General features: G+C 41.8%; 1 protein-coding gene and 1 long non-coding RNA gene across 7 annotated transcripts in view; both read right to left on the bottom strand.

The window, feature by feature from the left end:
- Positions 1-17,178, bottom strand: part of LOC310714680 — a 181,094-nt gene that overhangs the window by 37,104 nt on the left and 126,812 nt on the right. The gene's annotated exons all lie outside the window — the stretch shown is intronic.
- Positions 1-17,178, bottom strand: part of DCLK2 (doublecortin like kinase 2) — a 77,667-nt gene that overhangs the window by 27,987 nt on the left and 32,502 nt on the right. For 5 of the 6 annotated variants that reach the window (XR_014529900.1, XR_014529901.1, XM_083519993.1 and 2 more), the window contains exons 3-7: positions 15,649-15,751; positions 13,754-13,873; positions 12,042-12,092; positions 8,842-8,936; positions 898-970 (exon numbers count right to left, since the gene is read on the bottom strand). Coding sequence is in view for 4 of the 6 variants with exons in the window: in XM_083519993.1 (XP_083376119.1) it covers positions 898-970; positions 8,842-8,936; positions 12,042-12,092; positions 13,754-13,873; positions 15,649-15,751 (442 nt within the window). In the remaining 2 variants the exon portion in view is untranslated. The remainder of the gene's footprint in view (positions 1-897; positions 971-8,841; positions 8,937-12,041; positions 12,093-13,753; positions 13,874-15,648; positions 15,752-17,178) is intronic. The other variant, XM_083519994.1, reaches the window with a different exon arrangement.

Below are 17,178 nucleotides of genomic sequence, written 5' to 3'. Positions count from 1 at the left end.
CTGCAGACTTCCTAGGTGCCCATGTTTCAACTGAAGACTAGGGGAAGACATTATGAAGTAACTATTTCAATATTTTGGGTTTTTTAAGATCAGGAAGTGTAGACAGGGGGAGGTTGCAGAGTGCTAGAGCAATGTTTACTGGAAAGAAAAGGCATGCCTTGCATGCCTCACAATCCTAAGGTAAGCTCAAAATTCTGTAACCACCAACATTCTACATAAATCCTTAAGTGGCCTGAGAATGCTGCAGGAAAATGGAGGCCCCTTTCAGAGGGGTAGAAAACTTCTGGGCAAGAGAAGGCAGATTTTGGCCCAGCTCTATCAGTAAACCATTCAGTACCTGGTGACATATATTAAATACAAACCCAATCCTATCTCAAAGTCTGCTATATTTCTTTTCATTGCCACTGGCATGCGAAGGGGTGGTCAGTGTCAAGACACCTTAGAGTAAAAAGCTCTAATGAGTCGAATGAATTAATGAAGAAGAAGAAGAAGAAGAAGAAGAAGAAGAAGAAGAGGAGTTTGGATTTGATATCCCGCCTTTCACTCCCTTTAAGGAGTCTCAAAGCGGCTAACATTCTCCTTTCCCTTCCTCCCCCACAACAAACACTCTGTGAGGTGAGTGGGGCTGAGAGACTTCAGAGAAGTGTGACTGGCCCAAGGTCACCCAGCAGCTGCATGTGGAGGAGCGGAGACGCGAACCCGGTTCCCCAGATTGAATAGCCTCACCTCTATGGATCATCTTTGGCCTAATAGGAAAGTGCAAAGTAATACCAATACAGTAGTGTGAACAAGCATATTACCAAAATAGAAAGTAATAGTAATTGATTTTTCTAGACTGAAATATTATCTCCAATACAGACATTTAACATAAAAGAACTTGAAAATACACATTCTTACTTTCAGGACTCAGGCAAGGAGATAGTTCAGGCACACCATTCACATTGCACGTTGACCCACAATGTGGTGGAATCTGTGAAAAAATGTGAGAGTTTATACTTCAGCAGTTCAATATGCTTCTGAATAATCACATTAGGAACAAAAACATCCAACAGCCTTCTGTGCTATAAATTAATATTACACAATCATCTGTTAAAAGCCAAACACAATTTTACTAATATTTCCAACGGCCAAAACATACAGCCTCTGTAAAGTAGGTGGTTGGGGTTTTTTGATGACATGTTGCATTCAAATCAGACTACACAAACTCCACTTTCCCTGCAGTATACAACACCAACAGTATTTGCTTTGTGCCAAGTCTCTAATACACTGAAACTAGATATGTGTTCTCTCTAAAAGCACCTGAAAGTAGTTGATTCCTTCTCACTTCTAATTGATTACTTCTTATGATCCATTTAGCAACAACAGAGTGTAAAGGGATGCACATGAGGCAACTGAATGCTTCCCAAGAGATTGTCTTCCTTTTAATTTCTAACCAGAATGTCACCTGCCTATCCAGAGAATACAAAAGAAGAGCTGAAAACAAGAACAAACCATCTTTAGACAGTTCAGGGAACATATTCATGGATCTCAGTCACTGACCCAGTTCGCAACCATAGGCAGACAAAATACTGTGAATCAAGAACAAAGCTTGCTTTGTTTTGGGGAAACAAACCACGAGCCCAAGCTCAGACGACATGAGCATATTACACCGATTCTGGCTTAACTGCACAGGCTAATTCAATTCAAAGTGCTGTTTTTGACCTATAAAGCCTTAAACAACCCTCAACCGCAATACCACAAGGACCACCTGTCCCCATATAAACCGAGCCAGACACTTCTTCAGGTGTCTCCCCCAGGAGAGTTCCAGAAGATGGCCACAAGTGAATGGGCCTTTTCTGCAGTGGCTCCCCATTTGTGGAATCCTCTCCCCAAGGAGACTTGCCTGGTACCTTCGTTACGTATCTCTAGGCACCAGGTGAAAAGGTTTCTCTTCAACCAGGCTTTTGGCCTTTAACATGTGACTGTGGGAAGGGGATTACTGGTTTGTTTTGCTTCTGCTTCTGCTTTTGTTTTATTATGCATTTTGTATTTTCATTTTGTATTTTTGTGTTTTGAACCACCCTGTGATATATGGGTGAAGGGAGGAATACAAATTTAATTAATAAATAAATACATAAATTTCAAGCATAATTTACACTCTCAATTAATAGTTCTCCAAAGTGCCAAGTAAGGCTTTATTACAGCTCCATGTGTTTTGCAACACAGGTAAATTTTTCAGGAACAATCTGAAAGTCTGAAATTAGGTAGCATAGCTGAAGCAGCTTACACAAATATTTCTACCTATCTGGCACCACAAAGAAGGCCAGACAGATACAGTGGTGCCCCGCAAGACGAATGCCTCGCAAGACGAAAAACTCGCTAGACGAAAGGGTTTTGCGTTTTTTGAGCTGCTTCGCAAGACGAATTTCCCTATGGGCTTGCTTCACAAGACGAAAACGTCTTGCAAGTTTGTTTCCTTTTTCTTAAAACTGTTAATACCCAGGGTGCATTGCTTGAAGAGGTGCAGTTGCGACTTGACTTCGAGGAGCCACTCATAGCACGCGGTGTGGTAGCCTTTTTTGAGGTTTTTGAAGACTTTGGTGATTTTTGAAGCTTTTCCAAAACTTCCTTTGCAGCCATTTGGTAAGTTAAACTTTTAAAACTTTTTGGGGGGTTTTTGGATTTTGGGTTGGGGTGTTTGGAATTCAAGGACTTGGTTCTGGGTTTGAATTTCTGTGTGGTGGGTGGCTGGGTGCTTTTGAATTTTTTGGATGTGAAGCACTGATTTATTTTTTGGGGGGGTTGAAAAGGTAGGAGCTGTGCTGCCATGGGACCCAAGAAGACTGCTGCTGCAGAGGCCGGCGAGGGGCAAAAGGCGAAGGTTACGCTGGAAATGAAGAAGGAGATCATCCGGAAGCACGATGGAGGAATGCGTGTGACAGACCTCGCCAGGGAGTACGGGAGGTATCCATCGACCATTGGGACCATCCTAAAGATGAGGGAGAAGATCCTTGCGACTGATGCAGCCAAGGGAGTCACCAGGATCGTGAAGAACCGCCCAGCTGTTCTGGAGGAGGTGGAGAAGTTGCTGCTCATCTGGTTAGAAGAGAAGCAGCGTGCAGGGGACACAGTGACTGAGGCCGTCACTTGTGAGAAGGCCAAGGCCTTGCATGCAGACCTCGTCCGGGAACAGCCAGGAACCTCAGGCGAGCCAGAAGTCTTCAAGGCAAGCAGAGGCTGGTTTGACCGGTTCAAGACAAGATCTGGAATCCACAGCGTGGTCAGGCATGGAGAGGCTGCCAGTTCTGATGTTTCTGCGGCTGAAGACTTTGCAGCGGAGTTCCTGGAGGTTGTAAGGACGGAGGGCTACGTTCCACAGCAGGTCTTCAACTGCGACGAGACCGGGCTGTTTTGGAAGAGGATGCCCAAAAGGACTTTCATCACACAGGAGGACCGTCTGACCCTGCTCTTCTGTGCCAACGCAAGCGGCGACCTGAAGATAAAGCCCCTGCTGGTGTACCACTCGGAGAACCCACGGGCCTTCAAGAAACACAAGGTCGACAAGGAGCAGCTGAGTGTCATGTGGCGATCCAACAGTAAGGCTTGGGTCACACGTGTGCTGTTTGTGGACTGGGTCAATCTTGCTTTTGGCCCTGCTGTCAAACAGTACCTGCTGGACAACGACCTGCAGCTGAAGGCTTTGCTTCTGATGGACAATGCTCCTGCTCATCCTAAAGGCCTTGAGGAGGACTTGTTGGAAGACTTCAGCTTCATCAGCATCATGTTCCTGCCGCCTAACACCACACCACTGCTCCAGCCGATGGATCAGCAGGTCATCGCCAATTTCAAAAAACTCTACACCAAGGAGCTTTTCAGGCGATGCTTCGAGGTGACTGATTGCACCACCATCACCCTGCGGGAATTCTGGAAGGACCACTTCGACATCGTCACCTGCTTGAAGATGATCACCACAGCCTGGAACGGGATCAGCCAGAGAAATTTGAATTGCGCTTGGCGCAGCCTGTGGCCGGACTGTGTGGCACCAAGTGACTCTGATGCACCAGAGTCAACAGCGGTGCAGGACATTGCCTTGGGGAGGACCATGGGACTGGAGGTCACAGAGGAGGACATCAGTGAGCTGGTGGAGGAGCACGACCACGAGCTGACCACCCAGGAGCTGGTCAAACTGCAGGCAGAGGCTGCGCAGGAGCAGGCCTCGCTGGAAGAGAGGAAGCAACTGAGGAACGGCTGTCCTCCAAAGAACTGAGGGACCTTTGCCTGAAGTGGAAGGATGTGCAGGCTTTTGCACAGCGGCACCACCCTGACAAGCACGTGGCACATGACCTTGTGAACACTTTTGATACAAGGGTCATGTCGCCTTTCAGGGAGGTGCTGAAAAGGCAGATGAAGCAGCAGACCATGGACAGGTTCTTCAGCAAGAAGCAAAGAGTGGAAGAGGAACCTTCTTCGAGTTGTCCCCCAGAGTCTTAGAAAATGTACTGTACACTTTGTTGATTTTTAAATATTTTTCTGTCATGTTTAGAAACTTAATTTATTGTTCCTTCAATTTTTGAAATGCTCTTTACAGTATGTGTGACTTTAAAGAGCACTTAATAAACTCTTGTTGTACCAAATTTGGCTTTGTTTGGACTTTTTTTGACCATAGGAACGCATTAATTGAATTTCAATGCATTCCTATGGGATTTCGTGTTTCGCAAGACGAAAAATTCGCTAGATGAAAAAACTCGCGGAACGAATTAATTTCGTCTTGCGAGGCACCACTGTAAATGATATTTACATGGGCTGCTTTTGCAGAATTTGGAAGTCTCAAGATTGCTCCTTGAAGAGTATGCGTTCTGAAATTCTTTTAGCTAGCACTTCCGAAAGCAAGTTTCCCTTCTTTAAATTCTCTCCAATTTCTTTGTCTCCCTTCTGGTTTTCTTGTTTCACTTTCAGATAATGTCTTTGCCCTTTTCAGTCTTCACTGTACTCTCATTTAAAAGATTATCACACAAACTTTCATCACTTGTCACAGGGTGCTTAAAATACTTCTCTAGCCTGAGCTCAAGATCTGTCAAAATGATTTTGGACAGCACAAGGGAATGCAAGGTCAGCATTTTCAGTGCCTGGTTATGCAGCAAAATATTTTAAATCATTTCACCAGCAATAATGACAATAATTCAACTGGCAGATCAGGTTTTATTGTAAGATTTCCCAGGACACCAATATGTGCCCAAAGCAGTCAACAGAAGCTACATTATCAAGACAGCAAAAGGCAACACAAACTAGATCACTGACAGCGAGTTAAGTTTAAGAAAGACAAAAATAACACTGTCTGCCAGACAAATATGCAAGATGGCTGCAACAACATCTGTACATTTTTTGTTGATGATGATGCCCTGGATGGCTCCTGCACCAAAATAATATAACATAGTTCTTTCAGAAGATATTTTTGTAATAGAACCAGAAACAAGGCAGACAAAATAGATTACTATTTATTGCATTGACTTATTAGTTATTTTCTGCTCAGTTCAGTTGTTTTGTTTAAAAGCAGATTTTGTTTCCTTAAAAGCAAAGAACACTTCATAAAAATTGGTATCATGGCTATGAAATTTAAAACTAGGGTGGATGAAAATGATCTTTCAGATAACAAACAACTAACAGCACAGTCTAAACCATGTCTACATAGCACTAAATTCTACTGAATTCAATGAAGTTTATGACCAGGTATGTGGGGTTAGGGTTAAAACCTAAACTATTTTAGACTTTTCAATTTCAGTCAATTGTCACAGGACACAGAATAACAATGGTAATCTTTAGATAATGTACTATGTTGTTATCTCCTTTCCAAGTCACTAGAATCGACTAGAATTGCCTAATTGACAACATTTGCATTTAACGCTAAGCTATGGTTTGGCACTATACGAAAGCTGCTCCGCCATATCAAGCAGGGAGTATATTTGCAGTCCCATGTGATTCTAGAGTAAAGATCACGTGGTGGGGGGAATATGGCAGCATCTTGGCACTTGGGACACAATGCAGCAAGGAAGCGGTGCCACTAAAGCGGTGCACTGCTGCCCCCTCCTCATGAGCAGTCCTTTTCAGCATGGCATCCTACATGCCTTATGATTTGGAGGGCTGAGTAGAATTATTTTGGCAGTATTCTCTGATTGGCCTTGTGGCCCCCTCTTTTTTGCCAACTCCATGCAGTCTGTTTTATGCTGCAGTTTGGCTGATTGGTGTTGGTCATGACTTGCAGGTTGAATTAATGACAAGCACCTAGAGATACCTGCATAGATGGAGGACAGCCCCAGCTACAAGTCAACTCAAGATAGAGTTGCAAGGAGACTGTCCTGAATGCTAGCCAGCAGGAACAGGGTTGTACACAGTTTCTCCTCTCAAGAAGCTGGTGAGGAAGAGCAGGGCTCAGCCAATCAGCTGGCTTAAGTCAATTGCTCTTTTGCCCCTGCCCCTAGCTTGGTCAAGAACTCCGCAGTCTGCATTCCCAGCACAGCCTAACATATTTGTGCTACTTCTTCCTTTCACAACTCCATGGTTACTGGAGCTGACAGCAAGGGTACCCAAAGCAGCTCTCAATTAGCCTCTTCGGCCAACCGTGAGGAAGGCCAAGTACTCTAATATGATATAAATTCTTCTCTTTCATCTCAAAGAGTCTATTGGGCTTAATGAAATCTTTCAAAGGAGGTTAGCACTAGAGAATTAACATATTCGAGAATTGTTGGATGCATTTTTTGTTGTTGCTGCCGACATACGTAAATCAAGATCTATTTAAAACTAACAAGAGTAATACAATTTCTAATTGTCTTTCTTTCACTTTCAGACCAGTCAAAAGAACATTGTCCTGTATTCGTCTGGATGCAATTATATTGGGGTGGCTGCCAAGTTTTTCAGTGAATCAGCAATTCAGCATTTGTGCTGAGTAGCAAAAACGAAGCTGCACAAATTATAGCCCTTGATTTCCTATCCTTGTAAGTAGGCTTTCCAGTTAAGGCAGTGGGGTGGGGAGTAAGGACATTTGTTGCGGAGATGTGGTGTTTTTCTGGTAAGCAGTACTGTTCTGAAACAACAAATCTATTACTTGAATGAATAAATAAACTACATGAATGTGATGTAGATAGCCAGTCCTTTTAAGTTGCATAACATGAGTTGAGAGTCTTCTAGCAATCCAAGCCATGTAACAGGCAAAAGGAGGTACACACAAAATCAACATGTTTAAGAACCCACAGCTGACACAATTAAAAAAACAACCCACAGTTTATTGCAATTCAAATGAAGTATAGGATATAAATCCGAATAGAGATGACAAGGCAAGGTTTTCAGCTGATCGTTCCTTACCAATTTTGCTAGGATGAATACTAAGTTACAACAGAGGGAAAGACAGAAATTAAAGATGGAGACATGCATCTTCTGCCATGCTTGAGCTTCAGCATCACTAAATGAAGAGACATGGCAGAATGATCCAGGCAGTGCACAGAAACCAAGTATTTCAAGGAGACCAGCCTACACATTATTTCATCTTAACCACAGCTCAGTTGTCATAGGGATCTCTCAAGGAAAGGATAAAATAAATAAGTCACTTAAAAACAAACAAAAGTTTAATTTTACTCCTCCTCATGGACAGCATGTAACAGAACAAAATTCAAGCAGATACATAATAAAATTTTATCAAGAGTATCCAACTGTTCAGTGGTATGTATACTTGTAATTGCTGTATTTTAGGGGTTAAATTATTTGAACGGCACATATTCCTGTTGGACATTTTCCCAGAAGCATGGGTGTTGGGAATGCATTCCAGATGCAGACACAAGCATTGTCTCAAGCCATGTTCTAATTCAGATATATCAGTTAAGATTACTCAGAACCCAAGTGAACAAAGCACAGCTGAAGTGTACACCCAAACAGCTGCATACTGGAGAGATAAAATAAAGGATTTTAACTACCCTAATTCTCTCAATAACCGACTGTCTTTTAAGACATGCACTAAATATAAACAAATTGAGCATGCAAAACGGCATTCCTCTTTCTATAGTTTTTGTTTTTACTGTGTTTGGTTTGCTGCATGGCCTTTTTTATTAAGGTTTAGTCGATTATGGTGCTACACTGTTCTTATTTTTAAATGCTGCAAGCTGTCAAGTACACACTTGACAAAAACGTTGTATATAAATAAACAAAATTGACAATGAAGGATGAGATGGAGCTTACTGACTGTACTGACAAACTTTACTAAACACAATTATGAGTGCAGCCCTAACCCCTGGCCCCTGACGGATTGGTAATGGAAAGGAGCTCTGTTATGGGACAGATTTCTCTACCATGGCAGATGGCTCAGCTTCACCTCCATGGGCAGTAGACTTCCATTTTCAATTCTGCTAGTGGTAGTAGGCAGCAGCAAGCCCTGAAATGGGGAGTTTCAGGGTGCCAGAGGCTTTGGATTTGCTGGATACTACATCCCATGGATCCTTGAGGGACAGGCTTCTTAGCAATGGTAGTCTGGATCTGGTGGGGGAGTCCCCCCTCCCCCCACATACTTTCCACCCTGGCTGGTGGATCCTTTGCTGCTCCCTGTTGCTTTTTGGCCCAATTTAGGGCAGCTCTCTAAGCCAGTGGATAGAGTTTAAACCAGAATAATAGATTATTTTACGCATTGCAATATTGGGTTCAGCCTACATTTTAACTACTCTGCAACTGCTTTCATGCATTGTACATTGCAATGGAATATATATATATTTAAATCATTGATTAATATAGCATGTAGCTGGTGTTTTCTTGCAACCACAAAGGCAATATTCCAAAGCAGAATTAGTATTTAAGCTGAAATAGGGCAAACTTTCTAAAACATACCTTGAGTCCCCGAAAGCTGCCTGGGCTTGTTGGTGAGGAACTAGAAGATTTTGTTGATTTGGGAGTTGAAAGCTGGCTACTTGGAGCTCCGTTTACTATTGGGAATAACAAGGGCAAAAGAAGGAAAAGAAGTTGTTATCGCCAATAAAACAAAAGCTGAAATTCCTGTTAAGATATGATATGTTCCTTTTAGATAATATCCTGTTAATCTTAGTTAAACAGAGCAGCTAGCAATAAAATATACATAAAGCTAGGCATTATCTTAAGAGCAGCACAATGCAGTGACCAAGGGCTTGCTAAGACCAACAAGCACACAGCTGAGCCTTCCTTCTTAAGATCTAAGATTTCTTTCCACAGCTGTGTTCTATCATTGGTTTTCCCCTCTCTCTCTACCTACTCAAAGACACATTTTTTTCTGGCACACTGCCTACTCTTTCCCCTTCATCTAGCCACACTATCCTTTAGCTTTTCTACATCTCAGAACCTCTTCTATCAATACTTTATAGTCTTCAGACTCTCGATCTTGTCTACATAGCTTGCCATGTCCCTACAGCCTGTTGTGATGTTTCAACCACAGCCCAAATGACTTTTCACTTGACTCAACAATGGCAATATATCAACATTCTATGGTGCTGGGTACATTCTTTCACAAATTAAAAATGTTGGTGATGGTGAACATTTCAAGGTTATCAGGTCACATCAACCAATGGGTACTTGAAAAATAATCATGGCCACAGAGCAGTTTAATATATTACAGAGTACACTGTATCCAAATTACCAAGAACAATTATAAAAGCAAAAAAAAAAAAAAAACAAACCCATGCTTAGTTATATTCTATGTGATCATTTCTCTTAAAAATAAAATACTTGAAAAAATTATTTGCGTCTCCTTTTATGTTGAAATATGCCTTTGACAAGAACCAGCTTCCAATTAGTATGCTTTTAAATATACAAATACATTTCATATTTTAATTTTGAGCAGTTTCTATATATGTGAAAATATGTTGCTTCCCCTTCAGTTCAGTCTGAAGTGGGTTCCACCATTTCACACAACTTAAGTCTCTTAATATGCACCATCTATTAGCTTATTTGCAAGGCTCTCTGATGAACAATATATTCCATGTCTCCCAAGGAAGAAGTAGTAAGAGGAAATGTTCCAAAGAGCAAGATTGATTTCAACTGCAGCTCAGTTAAGGACTGCTGCTCCTTTAAGAAAAAAAATTAGCCTGCCAGCTAGACATTCGGTTTCCATGGAAATGCTAGTTACCACCTACACTTTTTCAGCTGTGTAAAGAATATCTATAATGGGTAACAGAACATTCATTTAACAGGCACCATTGTTTTTGCTGTGTGAATGCCTGCAGTGATGAACCTGTCTGCAAACCAAGTCTTCCAAACTAGCTGCTTTTAAAAAGGAATTTACTTTTAATTCTTTAATATTTAGGAGCCAACCTGCTGATGCGACTGCACAGGGAACTGTTATTCTGTGGCATTATGTATAGATACAGTAAATAAATAAGTAGAAGTTAGCATCTTTCCACCAAGATGCAAGAAGCAGCTTCCAAGATGTTCTAGAAAGGCATGTCCAACAAGTCGATCGCCTCACATTACTAGCCGATCACGGGCTAGTAGTGACCCTGCCACCCGTCCCTGGTGTTAGCTGTTTGCTTCGTTGCTGCACGAAATTGTAAGCGCATATTTTTCTAGCAAAAAAGCTCCACAACTTTGGCTCCCCCCCCCCAAAAAAAAGCTTAACATTGGCAAGGACAATGGGTAGATCACTGCCAGCTTTTTTGTACTGGGAGTAGATTGCATTTTTTTCGGAGTTGGACATGCCTGTTCTAGAAGAAGTTAACATTTGTGGGAGTAGGAAGATCTTACTCTATTGCTGTTTTCACTTCATCCCCAGAATCTGTGTTTTAAAAATAGTTACCTATAGAAAACACATGTTTCTGACCTTCATATGTTCATGCATATGCCTTATCCCACTTTTGTATTATTACACTCCCTAATACTAATTCTTCCATTGTCCCTTTAGCCTGAAACTATGATTGTGGACACACTATGCCTTTTGAGCACATTCAAAGCCCATTATTTTCCACAAAAATTCTGGGCACTGTCGTTTGCTCCCTCACAGAGTTACCGTTCCCAGCAACCCATAACGACAGTGCCCAAAGTTATTTGAGAGGGGAAACGGGCTTTGAATGTGCTTTAAAGGTATTAGTGTACATTACCTGAGCCAGCCTCAGAGTCCCAAGCAGCACAGCTTCCCACCTGGCTCACAAACAAAACATTACAACATGGAAAGAGAATTTCCTCCCCCTTGGGGCTGCAAGAGGGACCTTGAAATCCTGTCACTGTCCTTATCACCCAGAAATTAGGGACATCATACAGACGCTGCTTGGTTCTGGGACTCCTTAGTTAGGGTCCACACAGAGATACTCCACCCCACAGAAAGCAACCTCCCAGAAGCTATGTTCAAGTGGGAGGAAATGGTGGACTAGCACAATATGCAACCTACCTTCCAGAAGAGCACATGGGATAAAGGCAAGCAAGCAAACTCCACACACAATAAAAAACACACACGGAGACAAAATGATTTGCTTTTTCACTGTGAGCAGAAGCAAGGCAGCTTATTTCAATCACATTTTTCTATTGCAAACTAGATAAATTCCCAGTGTTAAGTCAGGTAATATAAAACTTTGATGCCACCATGGACCAAGCAACTAGTTTACATAGATCAGTCCACAAGTTAATTAGTGTCTTAATAATCACATGCTTCTCTAAATAAGTGGGCATAGTGTTTTAAAAGACACAGTACTCTGTTTCAACTTTGAGCTTTATTTGCATGCCATACCACACTTAAACTTGAATTTAAGTTTTGGGAACCATTGCTGTCAGCTAATATTGCTCATTTCATACAGAATTTTAAATATACTGCCCCCCCGTACTACTTGTGCACTGGCTGGATTATATCTTAACAAACTTAGCTCCATTGTATACTAACCACAGGTGTCTGATGCCTAAGTTCTTCCTTCCCAAGGTCTACCTAGAGACAGGATAAACTCACCATGTCTTTGTTTTACAAATCATAAAAACACGCAGTGCAAAATAATAGGCACACAGAAGCAGATGGAAGGGTTAAAAATGACAAGGTAGGAGACAAGTGTTGGTACACAGCCATAACTGCCATGGCTCACCTGGGGATTTTGCTGAAGAGTAAGCACTGGAGTAATGGCCACCCCTCTTTACTGTATTCATTCAATTGACACAAAGGAAAAAGACAGGATATAGGTTATTCAGAGACATGAAAGGAAGAAAGATAACATAAAAAGGGGAAAAGCAAGAAGTGGTTTCCCAAAAAGGCTTACAGTGAACCTATATTTACTACTATGCACAGTCCAATTTAAAGTAATTTAAGAACTAAACTGAGTTATATGGAAATTGTTCGAGTTGTGGGAAAGGTAGGGGTGCCATACTGGAGATGGGATAAAACCACTTAAACAATTAGGTCTGTTGTGCCTACGGATCAAATACTAACTTTACAAATGCATCATGAATGCTCAAACCTTTCGCATCTCCCCAAACCTTGGGCCTGAGCCTATGGTGTGTGGATGCTACTTCAATAACCTGTTTGTGATAAAGTCACCTGGTAGCTGCCCTCAGCTAACCTGCCAACTTTCACCTCAGGTGGTTAATTATGTGTCTCTCACTTCCAGTCGCCTATTATGTTCCAAAGTCTAATTTCTCTTTATGAACGGTTATACCACACAAATGAAATATGCCATCCAAAAGCTGAAAAAGCCTAGAGGGCAAGGTAATATGCTTGGGTGGGTGGGTGGGGGACTTTTAATATTTTGCCTGGGAGAGAATCTCATATGACTCTGCAGTAAGAAAACCAGCAAGTCTTTTGCTCTATGTTCAGGTCTTTAATGACAACAACAGCCAGTAGACTTATTCTATCTTCTTCCTTATGTACACTTAAGTCCAAACTTCTGGATGGTACTGTTGGGCCACTGTACTGAGTAGCTTTTTGATTCAGCACATCAACAATCTGTTGTTCTCTGGTTGTCAGTAAACCACTTTCCCTAAAACATGGATATTTTAAAATACTGACACTGGAGCAGGACTGAAAGACATAATCAAAAACATAACTGGGGCAAAAAAACCTAATATAACCTGAACAACCACTGTAAAAGAAAAAGGGGGGGGACACACAAAGAGATAGGAAGAAGGAAGATGCATTTTGTGTTGGCTAAGGATACCAAAGAGAAAAAAGGAGTAAGAAAGTCATGGGCCCCCAAAAGAAGAATAGAGTGGACGAAGGGAAAACACTTAAATGTGTACAACTGAATTTATTCATATTCATCCTCTGCAACCCTTGCATCTCCCTCAGGCTTGGGGAGTCTGTAATTTTGCCTCACCTTTTTGGGTGAGATTAAGGTGAGAAATAGGGGGTCATGGTGGAGCACAGCCATTAAGGAAGAGCACATGTCAAAAAAACACTTGTTACTACACAAACTTCCATGGGCGCCAAGGTCTTCCTCAAGAAGCCCCTCTGCAGGTTTTATCTGCTGCCAGTAGTGATGTAGGTGGTGATCTCAGACAGGGCCTTTTTAGTGGTGGTACTTTGCCATTCTTTCCCTGGTGTTGCTTTTCTGCTATAGACTTTGTTATTTTTCAGTCAGGTGTCAACCTATTTATTTGCCAAGGGTTTCTAGATGCTGTTTAACAAATGGTATTTAAACAACTATTGGCTCTAATTTTATTGTTCTGCTGTTTTAAAATTATTTATTTTATTGGTAGACATATTGTGTCTGTAAGCTGCTGGGGATTGATGAGCAGAAAATATATTAATTAAACAAACAAGGTTCTAAATGCACATTTCCCCCATCCACCCAGGCAGCTGTACCTGAAGCTGGTGATTTACTTCGACGTGAAGGTCCAGGACTTTTAGATCCAGGGCTTTTAGACCCAGAATACCTTGATATCCCGCATGAACGGGAATAAGAGGATTTCATAACACGACATTCTGTAAACAAACAGATGGGTAGCAGAAGAAATATTTTTAGAGTTGCAATTACTTCCAACAAAACCACCTACCAACTAGATTTATCACCCAAACATACTCATTTCATAAACAGTTTTTCTTAAATGAACCAAAAGGAGTTTATAAATTTATAAGCTTATAAACTTGTTGACATCTGGTCAAATGTGGAAAATTAATTTTTTTCCAGGTTGCTTTAAAACTAGATTCGGTTGTTTATCCTGTTACAATAGAAGAGTGTACATATGAATTTTATATATGTCTCATCTCTGTTGGAAAAGCAGATCATTTATTTTACAAATAAAAGAATATAAAAGAATGTTAACATATTGCATATTTCATCAAAACTGACTGGAGCAAGTCCTCTTCCACCTGTTCACACCAGTGTCTTTCCGATCCAACTATTGTGATTATTGTGCCCACTGAGACTGCAATCTGTTTGCTGCTCCTACATGATGAATAGGCAACACAATGTAAACTAGAAGTTTTAAACTGAAAGTTGAACTGTCCCTTAGACTACTGTGCAGTTAGCTATTTTAATAAACAACAGTCTCTAGCAAATCTGTTTTCTTAGGTCCTTCAGCAGAACTCTATGATTCAGGTTCATATGGATCCCAGGGATTAGAATGCCTTGATGCTCCATATTGCCTCTCCAGGAACCCTTTGTGTCTTATTGCATCATCCCATCATCTTCCCATCTTGATGTGCACAGGGATAATGCTAGTGGTATATTTTTCTAGATGGCATGGTTTCTTTAAAATGGACTGCATAAGACCCTCTGATTTGCAGGAATGTATGTCCTTCCCTCACAGGTCCCCTTTACAGAGTTTAGGTTTTCACAGTGGTGGAACTTGGGGTCTCAAATTTCTCATGAAAAATAGGTGCCCCCTCCCACTTCTTGTGTTCCATTCTAAATCATAGTTGCAGCGACCCCTGTTGTGCCCCCAAGGCTCAGTGCCCAGTGCAACGAAAGCAGTCACGCTCCTCTAAACCCACCTCTGGTTTTCATCTATGCTTCCAGTATGGAAGTCCTGGGCTGCCCAGGCAACAAGACCCTACTCTCAGCCTCGCTGATGTGGTCCAAAGGAAAGAAGAACAATACATTTGCCACCAGTCTGTCTGCATTTGTTGTCAGAAGGCATACAAGGCAGAATCAAACTGTCTTAGGGATTTGATTCTACTCCGGATTTGTGTAGCATTTATTCCTTAGCTTTTTCTTCTTCCAAAGATATCCCACAAGGCATCGGAGGTTTAGGATCAGTATTTTCCTTCCCCTAGATTGGCTACCTTCCCAGGTTGACAAGCCTCATCTTCCCCTCACTTCCCTCTGCAGAAACCACCTTCTTCACCCTTGGACCCACTATTGGTCTTGTCCACTCAATCCACCATAGCCTGTCTTCACACGCAGGGCAAGTTCCTAACTCACCAAGGGTTTGAGACCCATTGGTTACCTTCACCTGGTTTAGCCAGCCAGTCAACGTCATTTCTCAGGGTGTGGCCACTGTCGCATGCAGCTTCGAGGAGCCACAGGTGAGAACTGAGTACAGGGTGGGGAAAGGTGGACAAACTACCCAGGAAGGAGCATGGCATGTCTTCTGCCAGAGGTACTACTCCTCCCCTAACACCTGATACACCCTATTTACAGTCTCTATCAGTGCAATATGTATATGAGGGCGGGGATATGCAGTCACAATGTCACTCAGTGCTTTCATAAGCACTGGAAGCTTATGGTTCAAAACAAATGTACAGACAGTACTTACCACTGTGATCTAGTACAAAATCATCTTGAGCATAACGGTATTTCTCAGGTCCACAGGCAATGAAAACATCATCATCACCAAAAAAGTCTTGCAAACAGGTAACCTTTTTTAAAAAAATAAATAAAAAGCAAAGAAGAATATTACTGAGTGGACCAGCTAGACTAAGGAGAGAAGTTTACATTTTGTGCTACCTTTCTGCTTTGCACATAGCAAGGGCAGGCAACCATTTTTCTGTTAAACACTGCATTTCCTGAGGAAGTAATTTGTCAGGGGTGGCAGGAATTACACCCTCAGTGTCCCATCTCAAAATCAAAACATTATAGCCATTTCATTTTAAAAAAAACAAATTCCCTGAAGATTTGTCTGTAACTTGGCAGACAATTTAATTTTGACTGTATCTACTTCTGAATGAACTACTGTGCCTACAAATTTCATTCACTTCTGTCGAAAGGGGAACAAAATTGCAGCTATTTTATAAATTTCCTGGTAGTGCTAGAGAGTACAAATGAGCTCAGCTGTCATGAACTGCATTGAGATATCTCGGCAGAGCTGGTCATAGCGGGAGAAGAATGGGACAAATGTGCAGAACTGGATCCTGGAGAGGGACAAGAGATCTAGGAAATGCTGGTCTAGATGGTGGGAATGTGCCCAGTTTGTTGTTGGCAGAGATTCCCACATCAGTGTTATGGGCTGCCTTGACTGGCACAGTAGAACTACCTGACTTGATTCTGGCAACCCACCTTTTTAGTGAAGTATCTTCTGTCCCGAAAAGGAGGAATCCAAGACTAGAGCAGACAGTGAGGCAAGCCATGTCAACTACATGTCCATCACTAAGAATGCTGCAATGGCTATGCTGGTGTAAGCAGACCCAAACAACTCGTAGGTGGGCCTGCTGGCTTGCCTAGTCCCATATTTCGGGACAACAACTGTGCACTTTTAATCTCTGGAATACAGACTTTAGCTGAAGGAGTGTTATTTTCAATGTAATTAATTTTAAGGGAATTTTTTAAATTATGTCCACTTCTTCATGCAGATGTCACATATGTTGTTGTCGTTGACTTTGCTGTCTGGTCTTTGACCACAAAAAAGATTGCTTGCTTGCTTGCTTGCTTGCTTGCTTGACTGATTGATTGGTGGATTGATTGAACAGTGCCCACTCTGTCCTTCAAAAGGGGAGCTCAGGGAGCGTGTTAAGTGTCAAGACATTTTAGCTTACTCCTAACCATGTATTTCAGAGCTCTGCTGTGAACTTCTGAACTGTGTAAACTGTGGTCTAATCTACATTTGGGCATTGCAGTGAATTTTGGAATAAAGCCTTTAACAATAACTGAGCTGGGAGTCTGAGTACTGCAACCATGAGTGGGAACCAAGGCACCAAAAGCCTGAAATTGGGAAGCCTTTGATGTGCCTGTGAACTGTTTTCTGAAATGCTGAAACTGGTTCCTTTTGCCTGCTCTCAATCTCGCCACCACAGTTATGAGATTACCCACCATGGGGGGTGATACGCCTGGATAATGGGGGAGACTATTT

The sequence above is a fragment of the Podarcis liolepis genome (genome assembly GCF_965112155.1).
Source record: "Podarcis liolepis genome assembly, chromosome: 9".
NCBI classification, from domain to species: domain Eukaryota; kingdom Metazoa; phylum Chordata; class Lepidosauria; order Squamata; family Lacertidae; genus Podarcis; species Podarcis liolepis.
This window is presented reverse-complemented; position numbering and strand designations above follow the sequence as displayed.